General features: G+C 53.4%; 1 protein-coding gene across 1 annotated transcript in view; it reads right to left on the bottom strand.

Annotated features, from left to right (window-relative positions):
- Positions 1-2,700: 2,700 nt before the first annotated feature.
- Positions 2,701-15,784, bottom strand: part of RRP1B (ribosomal RNA processing 1B) — a 28,515-nt gene continuing 15,431 nt past the window's right edge. The window contains exons 10-17 of the mRNA XM_033125150.1: positions 15,497-15,591; positions 14,814-14,911; positions 13,798-13,817; positions 12,972-13,100; positions 11,702-12,438; positions 8,891-9,046; positions 7,530-7,593; positions 2,701-6,324 (exon numbers count right to left, since the gene is read on the bottom strand). Coding sequence (XP_032981041.1) covers positions 6,131-6,324; positions 7,530-7,593; positions 8,891-9,046; positions 11,702-12,438; positions 12,972-13,100; positions 13,798-13,817; positions 14,814-14,911; positions 15,497-15,591 — 1,493 coding nt within the window. The 3' untranslated portion in view covers positions 2,701-6,130. The remainder of the gene's footprint in view (positions 6,325-7,529; positions 7,594-8,890; positions 9,047-11,701; positions 12,439-12,971; positions 13,101-13,797; positions 13,818-14,813; positions 14,912-15,496; positions 15,592-15,784) is intronic.

The raw sequence follows: 15,784 nt of genomic DNA, 5'->3' as shown, positions 1-15,784 counted from the left end.
GCTCTCACGGCAGCCCAGCTCCAGGGAGAGCCGTTGTTCACAATTTTAGCTGAGAGGGCGAAGCTCACTGGCCCATGTGGGAATCGAACCGGCAACCTCGGCCTTAGGAGCAGGGTGTTCCAACCACCTGAGCCACCACGCCAGCCCCTTCTTTGTCCTTTTAATGTGGCTACTGAACAATTAATTGCAAGTGACAGCTGGGTGGCTGGGGTAGCATTTCTGCAGGGCAGCACCGGTTACTCCCCTTCCATCTCATGGTGCCTCTCATAGGAGACGCCTCACAGGGGACGTGGAGCAGCCGGTCGGCTTTCACACCCTGGTGCCTGGCACTCTCTGGGCAAAGGTACCCAAGGAGAGAGCACCTTTCTCCAGAGCGGGATTGGGGGTGTCGGGAGCGGGGGAGTGCAGAGGGGGGAGGGATGGCGCCCTCCTGATCCCACTGCCGGTTGCACGTGGCTGGGTGGCTGGCTGCGAGGGAAGCTGGGTATTCTGCCACCTTTCTGAACCCCTGACAGGGTCACTACAGAATGGGCAGACCAGTGTCAGATCTGGTTCCTGCAGGGTTTGCAGGCTCGGAAAACAGACCGAAGCCGTCATTGTCCTGCATTCGTGTTGTTTTTAAACAAAACTTTGACTTGGCTTATGTTTCATTTATAGAAAAGTGTTATCATTGGGGCGTTGGTAAAATAACAGAGTTTATTCCGGGGTTCTGTCCACTCGCTGGACTAGAGCCACACGTCTGCCTTCTGACCCCGACCAAGAGGAAAGGTTATGACCCCTGCGAGCCCATCCCCAGGGTGATCACAGCCCCCCGTGGGCCACAGGGTCAAGGTTAGACAAACTCTTCAAAAATGCAATGTTATGAGAAAAAATAAGGGAGGTTCTAGAATAAGAGAAACTTTAGCCACGATAAAGAAATGCAACGTGATCCTTGGTTATTTTCTGGTTAAGAAAAATGTGTTTGGGGACAACTGGGGCAGATCTGACCGTGAACTTATGGGAGGAGGGTTGGATTTGGTGTGGCTACAGGGCTGTGCTTGGAGAGGAGGACGTCCCTCATTGGCAATGCAGGCTGGTGTCTGGGGACAAACTGTCACGTTGTCTGTACTTTATTGAGGGTTCAGTCAGAACGAACACCCACTGGAGTACGGCAAAGGTGAACACCACTTCACTCGACACGACGGTCTGTGGGTGTGTGTGCTCTGGGTGTGTGTGCTCTGCTTTCATGTTCGTTCCAAGTTAAAGGCGAGGCTGAGGGGCCGGGAGGAGCTCCTCCCGCCTGGACCTCCAGGGCATCCAGCCAAGGGAAACCCCTTTGGTTTGGTGGTTTCAGCTGCAGTCAATTCAATGCAGCAAATAATTACTGAGGGGCAATTTGTGTGGAGGGTGGTGCAAAGGCTCTGGCCTTTGGGCCAGTGCGTCCCCACTTGCTGTGCCCATTTAGTGGCTCTGGGTGGCCTGTTGCTGACCGCGGCCCACTGCCAAGAGCACATCCACCTGGGGCGTGGGGCTGGTCAGATCCTGACTCTGCAGACTTGGGAGTGGGATCAATGCCCTGCTTGGACACACGTGAGCTGAGGTCTGGGCAAGGCCCCGGCTTCTCCAAGCCTCATTTCCTTGTCTGTGGGCAGGACTCATCAGATTTTCCTTCTGGGAGACTGTGGGGGCATCTGTCAATCACAGAGTCTGGCAGAAGCTCCTGCAGCTCCCAGGGCCAGGGAGACAGGCTAACTGCTTCGAGGCGCTGAGTCCCCTTGTCTAAGATTTAAAAGGTGCATAGACACGGTACCTACAGCAGCCCCTCCCCAGGCCTGCCCCCTGCCCCCCCCCCCCCCCCCCCGTAGCTGTGGAAGCATGAAGGCAAGCGTTCCTCTTTGGCTGCTGGGTCTACGTGTCATGGCCCTTCCACGCCAGGGGGATGGGAGAAGATGGAGACTGGCACTCAGCTGCTGAGCCCATGGGGGCAGTTCTTCTAGAAGGCAGAGCTGGGGGCCCACGCGTGCAGCCCGGCCCCACCGCCAGCCTCCCGCTGTTCCTACTGAGGCTCTGTATTGAATAAATGCTTCTGTTTGTGGTGAGCCCTTGATCAATCTCCAGACTTTGAAAGGCCATCTCTGCTAATTTGACCGGCACATCAGATGTCTCTCATGGGCACAGCTCCTTGCACTGCCACCTTGAATCCCCACTTCTCCTCGTTGCTCTTCAAATTCCCTAAACATGTACTGGCCTCAGGCCTTTGCAGAGGTTCCTTCTGCTTGTGATACCTTCTCCAGATGCCCTCATGGCTCACTTTCCAACCTTTTTTGGTCTCTGTTCAAATGCTGCCTTCTTTTAAACAAACAGCCCTTGCCAGCAGAGTCAGGTAAATTATGGAAAAAAAAACACAAAAATTAAAATATTGATTGTTCAATTTAATATTCTTTCCATCACTTAATAAAACTGGCAACGGCTTCCAGCGGTTTTTATACTTCTTTGTGCTTTAAGTTCAGCAGAAACTTAAAAGGGTACCACATCTGTGAAGTCTGACAGCAATCTGTACAGAACTGTCCAGACCTCCAGGGCGTGGGGGGGGGGCAGCGGTCACCAGGGCAGCACCAGAGCCCAGTGCAGCTGCCTTTTCCCTGGGTTAGGTCCCCATCTGGTGTTCCTGTCCCACCGTTTGTCGTCCCCACGGCCTTTGTCTGTTGACGGCTGCGTGTGCAGCGTGTCGTACAGGAGGGTGTTTGGTACAGCAAGTACTTGCTGAGTGAGTGTGTAGACGAAACACAGTCAGTGACGAGGGAGAAAGAGCCATTTGGCAACATGTCTTCTCGGGAGGTGGCACCTGTCTCACGCAAGGCTGTTCTCTGCCGAGCACCACATGAGCGTGTGGGAAGCGGGGAAGACGGCTGGGAGCCACGGGGCTGGAGGAGCTGGAGGCTGCGCTTCTGGGGTGGGGGGCAGGGCGCCCGTGTGGGCATGGCTGGGAGCCAGCTGCCAGCCGAAGGCTCCGAGCGGCAGGCGTGGACATGGTGGGTGACGATCACTCTGAAAAATGCCGTGTCCAGTGTGCCCTTAGGTTTATGGAGGGAGGGGCCGTAGCCCCACGCCAACCGTCAGGTCAGGCTTGCTCCCAGCGCCTGCAGTGTCTTAGGGAGGGTGAGGCTGAGGCCCTGTGCCCACATTTGGGGTGAGGGGACAGAGGACACGATCCAGCGTGGGGTCTGTGACAACAGAAGCCCTCTGGGATGTTGCATTCCCCCCAGGGTGTGGACTGGGGGCCCCAGCTGCCGCTGGACCTACATTTGTGACCGAAACCTAAAAGCCCATTGTTAGGGGACTGGACGCACACAGTACGTTCATGTGACGAGCGCTGTGTGGTCCCAGCGGAGGCTGGGCCTTGCTGGGCTTCCAACTGGCAGTGGTCAGGTCCCTGGGATGAGCTGGGGACTCCGGCCAGGACGAGGCCATACCCTGCACACGTTAGGCCTGGCCCCCACCCCAGGAAGGCTGGCCCAGTACTTGCTCGCTGGCTCTGCATAGTGGATGCACGATGGGACAGGTACCCAAACAGTCTGTTTCCAAACTCTCCTACACCTACACCGTCACAGCTCCCAGAGGGGTAGTTTTGTGCAATGACAGTCAATACCCAATACAAATCTGAGGGCAGAGAGGTTTTTTTTAATTGAACTTGGCTTTGATGAGAACTGAAACAAATTGGTCATAAACAAAGTCCTTGCCAGCAGTCAGGGAAATTCAGAGAAAACACAAAAATCAAAAGACGGACTCGATCTCATATTCTTTCCAGCAATAACAACTGCTTTATACTCTCCTTTGTGCTTTCAGTTCAGTAAAAGTTAGAAAGGGCAATGCATCGTCAAGTGTGGCACCAAATTGTACAGGCGACGCCTTACAAAACCCTCCAAGATCACCAGCATCAGATTATTTTCTTTTTTGGACTGCCAAGTCCCCTTGGCAGTTGTACCTAGGAAAATAACATGCATCAAGTAGAAAACTGGTATTCTAAATACATTTTCTTTATGTGACACACCTTGTTGTGTGTATACATAATCAGAATTGTAAAAAATTGTTCTCTTTCTTTGTAGCCAAAATTTAGGTATTAAAAACAAGCCACAGCAAACCTACTGAACTCACCCTCAAAGTGGAGTCAGTGAGGAGTGAGGACAGAGTTAGAGAAGGATAGAGGGGGCCCAAGTCACACTGTCATTTCAGGGCCCGAGTGCACAGGCAGGCGTCAGCCGGAGGTGCATGTACAGGATATTCTGCGGTGCCTCAGAAGACAGGAGACAGTGATACGATGAGGAAAGTCACGGCGCTCATCAGGAGGACACACGGGCCACTTTCGCCCTACAATGTCCTGCTAAGACAACATTCTTGGCTGATGGGGCCCATTTGGCATAAAGACCCATCATCTTTTAAGCTGAAATTAAAGTTGTTAGAAAAATAATTTGACCAAGGATAATGAAACTCTTTTTTAAATGAAAAGTTAAACATATTTCACTATTTAACTCTTTTCACACTGTCAGGTCTGGTTTCGGACGTGGTTTAAGCACGTAAGGATCACGGGGCACTAAAGCCATGTGCACAACGTACTGTCTCCTTACGAGGACTGGCTGACAGCACAAGACACGTTTTCACAGCCTATCCTGACAAACCAGTTACGGGGCAGACGAAGAGCACGGCTCCCCATCCTTGACCCCAGGGCCCAACGGGCCCAGACTGCTCAGTGAGGTGCGCAGAAGCCACCCTGGTTATGTGATTAAGGAAACCAGAGTCAGCTCCTCGATGCCCACTAACCCCAGGGGACCTCCTTCACCCCAAGCTGTGCCCGGACCACAGAGGCAATGCCAGGGCCCTCAGCTGGGAGCAGCAAAGGGGACTGGCCCGAGTTTTGGTGAGAAACTGGGGCTCCTGTGTGTTTGGGGTGGCTTTCATTCCCAGGAGGCCCGAGATCCCTGAGCGGAGAAAGGTCTGGGGGAGCACGGGGCACCTAGGAGGTGACTACAGGCCCCCAAGTCACAACTCCTCCTTCAGGTCTGCAATGTTATTGCGTAAACTCAAGAAAGAGCCGAGCTCCACTGGCTTTCCTGCCTTAAGTCTGTGGCTTGTCCCTCACTGAGGTTCGGGACAGATGTGGCCCCCCAAACAAGGTGGGTACACAGACAGCGCTACGTTCCCCCAACTGAAGTCTGTGTGCCTTCCACCCCCCATCTCTTGTAATGAACTAAAATTAGAACTTTATAAAAATCTGTGAGTGCAAGCTTCAATATTTCAGACATAAGGTAGCTATGAACAATAAATATGCACAAACAATTCTTAAAGGTTGCTATTTCTGCCTCCGAGTGGCAGCTCAGGTCTGTAGATGCTGCCGGCACGCCTCTGGAGATCTAAGGTGGGAGACCTGCTTCTGTGGACGCCAGTCATTTACTTAGGTCACTGGCTCAAAGGTTTATGGGTAAAGGGCAACCAGAACACAAGGACATGGGAAGATGAGTGGGCCACCCGGCTGGAGTCCGGTGACAGCCAGGGACGCTTGCTGCTCTCCCCGTGAAGACACCTGGGGCTGGCTGAGAGGTAGAACGCAGGGCAGGCCCCAGGCCCAGGCTCTGCTCTCCCGCCCCACCCGCAATCCAGCCCAGCTGAGCGCATGGACACAGGCCGGCACTGCTGATTCGCAGCCCAGAGCCCCATGTCATACACTGCCAGGTGCCCGCACAGCACGGGAACACTGCCCTCCACGCTTTTCAGAACAAAGACCGTTACACAGCAGACAACCAGCCAGCCAGCCCAGCAGGCAGACACACTACCGAGCACGCAGGTGTGCACGTGGGCAGCTGACAAGGCTAATGCCAGGCGCTCGCCCTGCCACACTTGGGGTGTCCTGAGGTTCCCCAGAACGTGGACCCTTGGGGGGCTCCAGCACACTTGATGTTTGCAGCAAAGGCTTCAACCAAGATGCCCACAGCCCCTGCCGGGAGGGACAGCCAAGCAGCAGCGTTGCAGCTCACACCGACCCTCGGACATACAATCCATGGGAATTTATAAAACAATAAAAAAGGCCCCACCTTTGCCAAGTTATAATTTAGAGTATTCTGTACAAAAGCAGATTAAAAAGGGACCTGCGACTGCCCTAGAAGAAGTCCATAGCCGTTGGCCTTCTCTTTGGCGCGGCGCTCAGCGGCTTCTTGAGCCCCAGGACGGTGCTGGCGGGGGAGCAGGTGGGCGTCTTCAGCACCCCGTGCAGTGGCCTCTGCTCGGGGTTGAAGGCCACGCGGGAGGGGCCCGTGGGACTGACCAGGATGCTCTTGTCCGTCTTCCTGAATTCTGCCCGATGGAAGCAAGTGAGGCCACACGTTAATGGGGCCTTGTCCGTGCTGTCAGCCTGCCCACCTGGGGTCCTGCCTCAGTGCCGTCCCCAGCTCAGCTCCCAACACAGGCCCTACAGAGGCCCGGCCCCGAGGGCTCTGAGGACATGGAGTCACTAAGCAGGCCACTTTCCACGGAGGAAGTTCCTCTTCCAAGGAAAACGCCCGGAGGGCCACGTGGATAGAGGGAAGCACCAGGTGGGGTGGGGGAGTTTATGGGACATGGACAGTCAGTGACGCCAAGGTTTAGAGGGCCGCAGGAGCCCTTCCTTCTGGGGTCTGCTCCTCCTCCCGCCTCCAGCTCTAACGACGGCCTCAGGGCTGAGCTGGCTGTCCGTCTTGATGGCCACTCACCTGCACACGAGCGCGCATGCACACACACACACTCAGTGACACACACACGCGCACGCACACACACGCACACTCACACACGCATGCACACACGCATGCAGTGACACGCTCACACTGACACATGCACACACACACTGACACATGCACTCACACATTCACTGACATACACATGCATGCGCACACACATGCATACTCACACTAACACATGCACGCACTCACACTGACACGCACACACATGCACGCACACACCGACACACGCACGCACACACGCACACTGACACACTTGCACGCACACAGCACACTGACACGCACACACATGAACACACGCATACACACTGACACGCGCACGCACACTGACACACACGTACACACATGCACACACACTGACACGCACACAGACACACATTCACACGGACACACGCACACACACACACTGACACACACATGCATGCACACACACTCACACTGACTCAGTCACGCACCCAGTTACTTGTCCCTGAAGAAAGTCAAATCTTAAACTCATCGTATACTTTTGAAACCATTGGTCTCCTAAAACAACTCAGTGACTTGCACCAACGTTGAAAGCCACGAGACAAGATGTCCCTGTTTCCCTCCTCTGGGCAGGATAGTCCGGATGTAGGTAGGGGTGGCCATAGCTGATAGGCCAAGGTGTCTACAGTACTCTACGCAGGCGGGTGTGGGAAGACAGCCTCCAGAGGCCCCAGGAACCCTGACCCCAGCCACCCCACTCCGCTCAGCCAGGGGCCACCTCCGCCCCGGGACAGCTGCGGCTGCACAAAGCCTGGCACTCACCCGCAGTCATGTTTCTGTTCAGCCCAAAGGTGACCTTCTTGGAGCTGGACGGTGTCTTGCTGAGCTGCAGAAGGAAGAAAACTGTAACTGGAGGAGTAAGACAGTGGCCGAGATGCCTGAATTCCTGAGCACTCAGCTGCCTGCCAGCCGCGGGGCCTCCATGTCCGCCTGTGGGCTCATCAGGACGGCGCTGCGCTGGTGCCTGGCCCGGCATCTGAAGTGCGTCTGCAGGTGGACGCGACAGTCCTGACGGGCAGGCAGCACTAGCACCGCTCTGCAGTGCCGCCCTGTGGCTGGTTCGGGGAGGCAGGTAGAGTGAAATCACCATGTTTGAAACCTCCCAAGTTACAGGATGAAGTTCACCAATGAAACATTACAGGGGAGTCCCAGTCATTTTGTCCCAGAGTTCTGAAGTTTCAACTTGGAAATGACATTGAGTAGACTACACCTATAATGGGATTGAACTTCTGTGGGCAATGATTTGCATTTCCCAATCTTTTGTGCACCAGAACTCCAAACTGATTCAAATATTCTAACAATTCATCAAAATTGACTAAGCTGGTTCCTAGCTGAAAAACTTCTGGGAGCTGACCCATTTTGCATCATGAGGGACTTTCTCAAATCCCTCCCCGGAACCCGACGTTTCTGTGTGAATCCCATAATTCTGCCTTATAGCATTTTTGCTTTAACATCAACATTCTATGAGAGGAACGTGGCTTCTGTAAGCCTGGTGTCCTTTAGCAAATGTCCCCAAAGTATCGTGTGTGTAAGTGTGAACACAGGCAATGCTCCCTGCTGGGTCAAGGCTACTTAAACGGCACCTGCTTCCTTCTCAAAATGCCCACCCCCCTGGGGGCCTCTCCAGCAGGGACAGCCCAGGCACCTGTCCCCACACCTCCACCGAGATCGTTATCTTGCGCAGGCACACCCAGACCAGCCTCCCACGTGCCTCCGTCTGCACCTGCCCCACCTTCTGGCGGCCCGTGGCGGGGCCAACCCTTTCCTTCACAACCCTCCACCCTGTCTCCCAGAACAGTGCCCACCCTCACCCACCGTGACGGGGGCAGCACTGGCTCCTTCTACCATCCTGATCACCCAGCAGTGTCCTTGGCAGGCCCTCCTCCTTCTCTGCCCGCCCCCACCACCCGTTTCTCCAGCTCTCTCCTATTCCTGTGAATTCTGAGACGGGGCTCTCTGATCCGCTGCTGCAGAACGCGTCATGACCACACCTGAAGAACCCTCACCAACCCCTTGGGGTGGCCGCAGAGCAGCAGACCCGGCTCCTCAAGCAGGACCCCGCATACGTGGACAGGGGCAGTGGTGCGCGCTGGGCCCGTCCGGCATGGAGAGCGTGTGTGTACCTGCACGGTGAGGCTTCCGGAGGCCGGGGCGGTGCTGCTCTTCACCTTTCTGCAGAACAGGGGCTTTGGTAAGAAAGGAGTTTGGTCAAACTTCACAAAATCATTCTCCGTCCTCGGCTTCTTCCTCTTCAAAGGGCTGAAGGGCCCACTGCTCCCCTGTGGGGGGAAGGGGCGAGAAGACGGGAGGTCACACACAGAGCCCCCCAGCTGGCACCCCCACAGGAAGCGAAAATAAAATCATGGGCATGCAGACACTACCGGGGGGGAGGCCAAAGGTTGCAGAGCGTCAGACGAGACGCTTTTACCAGCTCAGACAACGCGGAACACCTGCTTTCTGGAACTGGGGCTGCAGACACCTTTGCCATCAGAGTGCAGACGTCACGCACAGACTACCACCTCTCCACCCGGGCACTGTGCCAACAGGCCCAGTGCTTGCCTGTTTTCAGCCACACGAAGCCGTCTGTCTTCCAACTCAGGTCCCATGTTCTGAAGACGTCCCCCTTCAAAGACCATCTACAGCCCAGCGCCACTTAATGACGGGGCCACGTTCTGAGAAACGCACTGTGAGGCAAGCTCGTCGTGTGCGAGCGCCGCAGGGACACTCACACAAGCCGAGACCACAGCCTGCCACACGCCCAGGCTACGGGGCAGCGCCATGCTCCTGGGTGACGAGCCTGTACAGCACGTTACCGTACTGGGCACTGTAGGCGGTTGTCACACAATGGCAAGTATGTGTGTATCTGAGCACAGAAAAGGCACAGTCAAAGTACGGTCTGAAAGATGAAAAAACGGCAGTGTCACTTCCACTAAGAAGTGTGTATCTGAATATCTGCATTTTATCACATGTGAAACCCCCACTTTCAATGGACTACTGTCCCAGCCTAATATGCCTCTGACGTTTAAGATGCACGCCCTGTGCAGGGCACCTACATGAACGGAGCCGGCAGGACTGGAAGCTGCTCTGGAGAGCAAGTGAGTGTGTGAGTGAGTGTGACAGCTGGACACCACACCACCGTAGACTTCAGATACACTGGACACTCAGGAGATGCTGCGTTCATAAATAATATTTTTCTTTCTTCTATAAATTAACTTCATCTTACTGTGACTTTTTTACTTCATAAACTTAAAAAATTTTAAACTTTTCAACTCTTGTGATAACACTTAGCTTAAAACATAAACGTGTGGCTGTACAAAAAGATTCTTTCCTTATATCCTGATTCTATAAGCTTTTTTCTATTAAAATTTTTTTTCTCAGTTTTTAAACCTTTTTGTTAAAAACTAAGACAAACACACACGAGCCTCGGCCTCCACAGGGTCAGGGGTCAGGGTCAGGGTCACTAATCCCACTGCCTTCCACCTCCACACCTCGTCCCACGGGAAGGGCTTCAGGGGACATGCCGTGTGCAGCTGTCATCTGTGACAATGCCTTCTTCCAGAGAAAGCGCTAGGACATTTGAATGGCTATGACGTCACTAGGCCACAGGAAGTGTTCAGCTCCATTTTAATCTCACGGGACTAAGGGTGTATACGAGGTCTGCTGTGGACTGAAACTCTGTTATGCACGCGACTTCACTCATTTTCTCATCTCTGATCAATGACACCACTGTTCGTTGACAGTGTGGCATGAGACAGCACGAGTGACATCCTGGCTAGGTTCTGCAGGTCCATTCCTAGCAGATAAAGAACAATTCATCGGGTGTTTTATAAAAGCCCTGCTCTGGTTCTGGGACCCTGGGGTCCGGGGAATCTGGTGCTGCTACCTTGGAAGCCTGCTGCCTTTCCTGAGCAGAACCCACCGGGCAGACCCAGGAGCCCGCCCCCCCCATACCCCCAGCAGACATACAAGACATATTGCCCCTTCTGGGAGGAAAAACCTCTCCTGACTGTGACTTATTTAGCAACCGTTCCAATCCTCTGAGAGGCTGCAGGGAGCAGAGAAATGAGACACAAAGAAGGAATTTTCTCTGATATTCTTAAAGAAGAAAGATCATCAAACGAGAGTGAAGGGCGGAGGCTGCAGAGCCAAGGGAAGGTGACACAGCTCGTCAGGGAAAGGTCTAGGATTAGAGTGAACTGCCTGAATTCCAGTGAGTGTGCTGCTTTCTCTAGCTAAGACTTTGTATGGCCAGAACCCGACTTGGCTAACCATGCACGGATCCGTTAGAAAAGCATGAAAGCAGCATTTGGCCAAGGCCACCCAAGTTCCCCTCAGTAAAGAAAGGACTCACGTCACAGCCACTGCAAAACAGCACGTGCAAATACAAGTGCTGGACAGGGATGAGCAAGTCTGTGTGCAAAGGGTTGCTGCGGAGTGACAGCAGCCAAGGAGCGCACTCGAACAGTGTGAGAATGTGCCCGTGAACTATGTGCCCACCAAGAGTGCAGACGCAGCGGGCAGAGGGGAGGGTGTGGCGAGCGAGCCGGAGCCTGGCTCGCGGGCACATCCGACTCTGCACAGCCACGTGCAAAAAAAGTCTTTTCACTAAAAAGATGACAGACAACTTGGGCCCAGCGTTGGCCATGAGCTGAAGAAAAATAAGAGCAGCATTTGATGGAGACACTTGTCTGCCTGTCTAAACCACAGGGCAGTGTGCCTGCCTCGGCCTTGAGGACAATTCCAGCTCGATGTGGCCTCGGCGTGAGTACCCTGGTGGAGTGAGGGGGAGGAGAAGATTGATGACAACTGTCTCGGCCACCGGGATGGGTCACCTGCTGATTTACTTGTCGGTAAAGGCTGTGATGAACCACAACTGCTCCTTAGTCCGGAGGTCTGACCGGCCCCCCTCCAGCCCCTGAACCCGGCCGTCTTACCAGAGCCTGGACGAGCTTGACTTCGGATTCCAACACTTGGTTGTGTTCTACCAAGTTCAAGTTCAACATGTCTTTCATTCTCTTCCTCTTCTTGAAAATGGCAGTTTTCTGAGTGGACAGGTCGTGGAGGTCAAGATTGTTGGGCTCCCCCTTCCTTTTCTTTGGTCTCCTGCCCTGGGGAGGGGTGGCCGGGCAATCCCCTCTGTCCGCTGGGCTCACTGGAGGGCCCTCCTGTCCGGGTGGGGGCCAAGCCAGTGTGGGTGGGCCGCTGCCATTGACTAGGGGAGCCCCGAGTTTCCGCTTCCGCTTCGGGGTTGGGGCTCCATCGGCGGGGGAAGCTTGGGGGGCAGGCCCCTGAGCATGGTCACTACTGGGGTCACCCCGAGACGAGTCCTCCAGAGGTGACCCTGCTGACTCTGTGTTCTCTCCCTGGACCCTTGGGCTCCTCTTCCGGTGTCGTTTCCTCCTACTCTGCATGGGGGAGCTAGAAGGGGGGTGCTCCCAGCCGCTCAGCTCCCGAGAATTGGGAGCGGCTGCTGCCCCCAGCACAATCACACCCAGCTTCTGGGCTCTTCCTGGAACTGCTTCTGGCTCACTGTCCCCATTCTGTTCTGGGGACATGGCTTTGACCTCGGACCCTAAACGTTCAGGCTGGAGGTGGTTCTTCTTCTTTTTCCGTTTCCTCTTCTGAATATCAACTTCACGCTCCTCTTCCTCAGCAAGGAAGAACTTGTTTCCTAGAAAGACATACACTGTAACCAGGGGCCCCAACGCCATGCAGACAGGGGGTCTGGCAGGGGATTTTGGGGCCATGTAAGTGGCTGACCGGAGTCCCCCGTTTTACCACCAGGAAGGGTCCAGCCCTTCTCGATGCCCTTGAGCCCATTTCTCCCTTTTCTCAGCTGTAGTTAGAAACCTTCCTCATGCCTCTTTTAACATAAACGGGACTGGAATATATTCAGAGTCCCACTAATTTGGAAGGCAAAATGCACAGACCTAGGGTGGTACTCAAACGAATGTCCCCCAGGGTAGTTTATACCCAGCATCTCCACATCCTCATGGCCCCAGAGGGGCCTCCAGGAGTAAACAAAGGCTTTCCGTTTAAGGGATGTGGGTCCCACAGAAAATCATACCCTCGGAAACAACCTTTACTTCTCAGGAGTTAAAAGCGACAGCTTTTGTCTGTGATGCTTTACGAAGACATCTCTCTGGGTCCCCAGCGCTGCCTGCGTCTTCCACTTGTCTCGCCGCTTCCAAGCTTTGCGCTTACCTTTCTCTTTTTCTGCACTGGTTTTCTCTAGAAGTCTGTTTCCTTTTTTCTTCTGCCTTCCTCGACTGATAGTTTGGTCATCTTGATTGGCAGAAATGTCCTCAGCAAAATGGACCTGAGGTATAGTGCCTGCTGGACACCACAGCACATTGTCAGCTTCCCGAAACCCTCACCACTGTCCCCAGGGACCTAAAAGCCACACCCTCCCACATCAGGGAGGCAGTTTTCACATCGGCTTCTGTCCCCACCCCCCCCACAGTTCCTCACTACCTCTCCAACCCAAACCTCAAAACTCTGACTGAGGAATTTGACTTAAGACAACTCTGTGGCTTTGTTGCAAGGCAAGGGACAACCTCGGGCGACATCACCTCCAGCTCAATCCCAGGGGTTGGGCAGTGCCGCCCACATGCCAGCCATGTCTGCACACCGCAGCTCTAAGCACCCCAGTGGCCCCACCGATTTGCTCAAATGTAACAAAATTTACAGACAGCAGCTTTCCCCAGGGGACAACTGAGATAAATCCCCTACCCCACCCCTGGGGTCTGGCCCTTGCCCTGGCACTGGCAGGGAGGGACAGCTTCGCGTCTGGCTCAGCTTGGGTCCCTGGGATGGGGCGGCGAAAGAAGGCCCGACATTGTGCTTCTTCCAAGGGCTTCTGCTCAGCTGAGCAGCGAGCGGGTGCCTGATGATCTCTTCGAGGTAACAACGACTATTTCCTGTGTTTTTAACGTCTTTCAATCTGGCTTTATAACATTTGACACAAATGTCTCAGTGGGGTCCGTATCTGGTAAGAACCTCATCAGTTCTAATCCTCAAATTTCCTCACCTTCGGAGATATGTTGGAATCTGAAAAAGAAAATAAAAGTTCATCTAGAAATCCCTTCTTTCCGTCTCCTATAAACATGTGCGCGGAACTCTGAAAACACACGGTACAGGTAATTCACGTTCTTTTTCTTCTAGAAGGGGAAGCTAAAGAGGTGATGTGATGCGAAGGCCCAAGTCGCCCTCGGTATCGTCCATCTCCCCAGGACTCGCTGCTGCTCTGAAGAGTCTGTCCAATAAAGCTGAAGAAATCACATGTTCTTCTTGTTTCTTAGCTTCTTAGGGCCGAAACGGCTTAGATCTTTGCCTCTGCTCTGCTCTCCTCTCTGTTTACCAAGTGGAGAGATGCCAAGTGCTGGTTTGGTCCCTGCGATTCTGTGCGTCAGGACATAAAGGAAGTGTGGGGAGGCGTGGGGACTCGGGGGCAGGGCCCGGGGGAGCAGACACGAAAGAGTCTGAGCCCAGTGCTGCACCTGGCGGCTGTGACCTTGTGCAAGCCGGTGACCTTCCCTCCCTACGCCCAAGGGGGGAAATCACAGAAGCCGCCTTACGGGGGAGCTTGTGTGACGTGCTCAGAGCAGTGCCTGCTCACACGGAGGGTGACCCAGGCAGCTGCCGTACGTCAGCGATCCAGCACCACAGGGCTCTGTGCTGAGCTACGGTGTGGCCACGATGACATTGAGAGCACAGCAGCAGCACCCTGGGAGGAGGGAGTGGGGCAAACGGCTACACCAGGTAACTCCTGAGCGGGATAGTCACCACGCAATTCCTCGGCCTATTCACTTCCGGCATTAGCACCAGATTGCTTGTACATCATCAGGAAACAGCTAAGTGTGAAGAAGGCCGCACTAGAACAATGGAACTTGAGGGACATTTCAGTTTATATGTGTGTATTGCGTTGCTATGAATAAAAACAGGTGATAAGCATGGTGACAGCTGCCCTACACCATGGGATAAATGAAAGGGCTGGACCTGAACGTGAATGAGAAGCAAGCAGCACCCTCTCACCCTCTCACTTACTTTTTGATTAATTTGGAGAGACGTTTCCTGTTGAAGGGTGGGATGTTTCTCCGGTTGGTTATTTCCAGGAGTCGGTTAGCAACGGCCTGATAGTCAAACTACGTGAGAAGAAAAATGAATGTAAGCCCTCAGCAAAGCCTCTGCTGACCTGGGAGAACCCAGCGGAGTGGGTTCTGGAAGCTCTCGGCAGAGGGCTGTCTGGACAGCGCGTTCTACGAGGCGGCAACAAAGGCTCACGTTAAACCTCTGAAAAATTCATCTGCTTCTTCTTGGAAGAAGCCAGCTGTAATTCTCCATCCTCAAAAAAAAAAAATTGTGGTAAAATATACCACATGAAATTTACTTGGGTGTATACCTTTGTAAATTTAATCTAGATGTCCAGTTTGCATTTGGTAACATAGTAAACTTTATTTGAACAGTACCACTGAGCTGGCTTTGCTATATGGAATAGAACAGATCTTACCAATTCGAGCCAAAATGAAGACTGACATCTTTTAAAATTCCATCATATTTCAATTTCTTTATCTCCAACAAGCTCATTCAGTGACGTCAGTCACTGAAGGTATGAAAAGGATTTTACACATTAGGCCTTAGAGTTTAATTAGCTCTGACTCTAATTCCCAGTAAGCCAGGCCAGTCTACAGCAAATCTATATTCTATAAAAAGCAACAACTGCCACCAACCTGGAGAAGTGGCCCAGCGTCCTCCAAGTTCCCACCGTCGTCTCTCTCACCTCCATCCCGGATTCCGTCTTTTCTGGAGTGGTATTTGCCCAGTGCTATGAGAACACATCCAAAGACAAAATTCTTCAATTACACAGTGATGACATGACTAGTTCCAAAGGAGCCACCGTCTACTTAGGTGTCCCTTAGGGAAAAAGAAAATTCTGTAAAGAGAAAAACCCTGCAAATATAATTTCCCAAAGATGTTTCGGTGTTTCAGTCCCTGGATGTGAAAGGAATCTGAGCCTT

This window comes from Rhinolophus ferrumequinum, chromosome 2 (genome assembly GCF_004115265.2).
Source record: "Rhinolophus ferrumequinum isolate MPI-CBG mRhiFer1 chromosome 2, mRhiFer1_v1.p, whole genome shotgun sequence".
In the NCBI taxonomy this organism is placed as follows: Eukaryota; Metazoa; Chordata; class Mammalia; order Chiroptera; family Rhinolophidae; genus Rhinolophus; species Rhinolophus ferrumequinum.
Note: the sequence above shows the minus strand (reverse complement) of the source record. Positions and strands in the feature narration are given on the sequence as shown.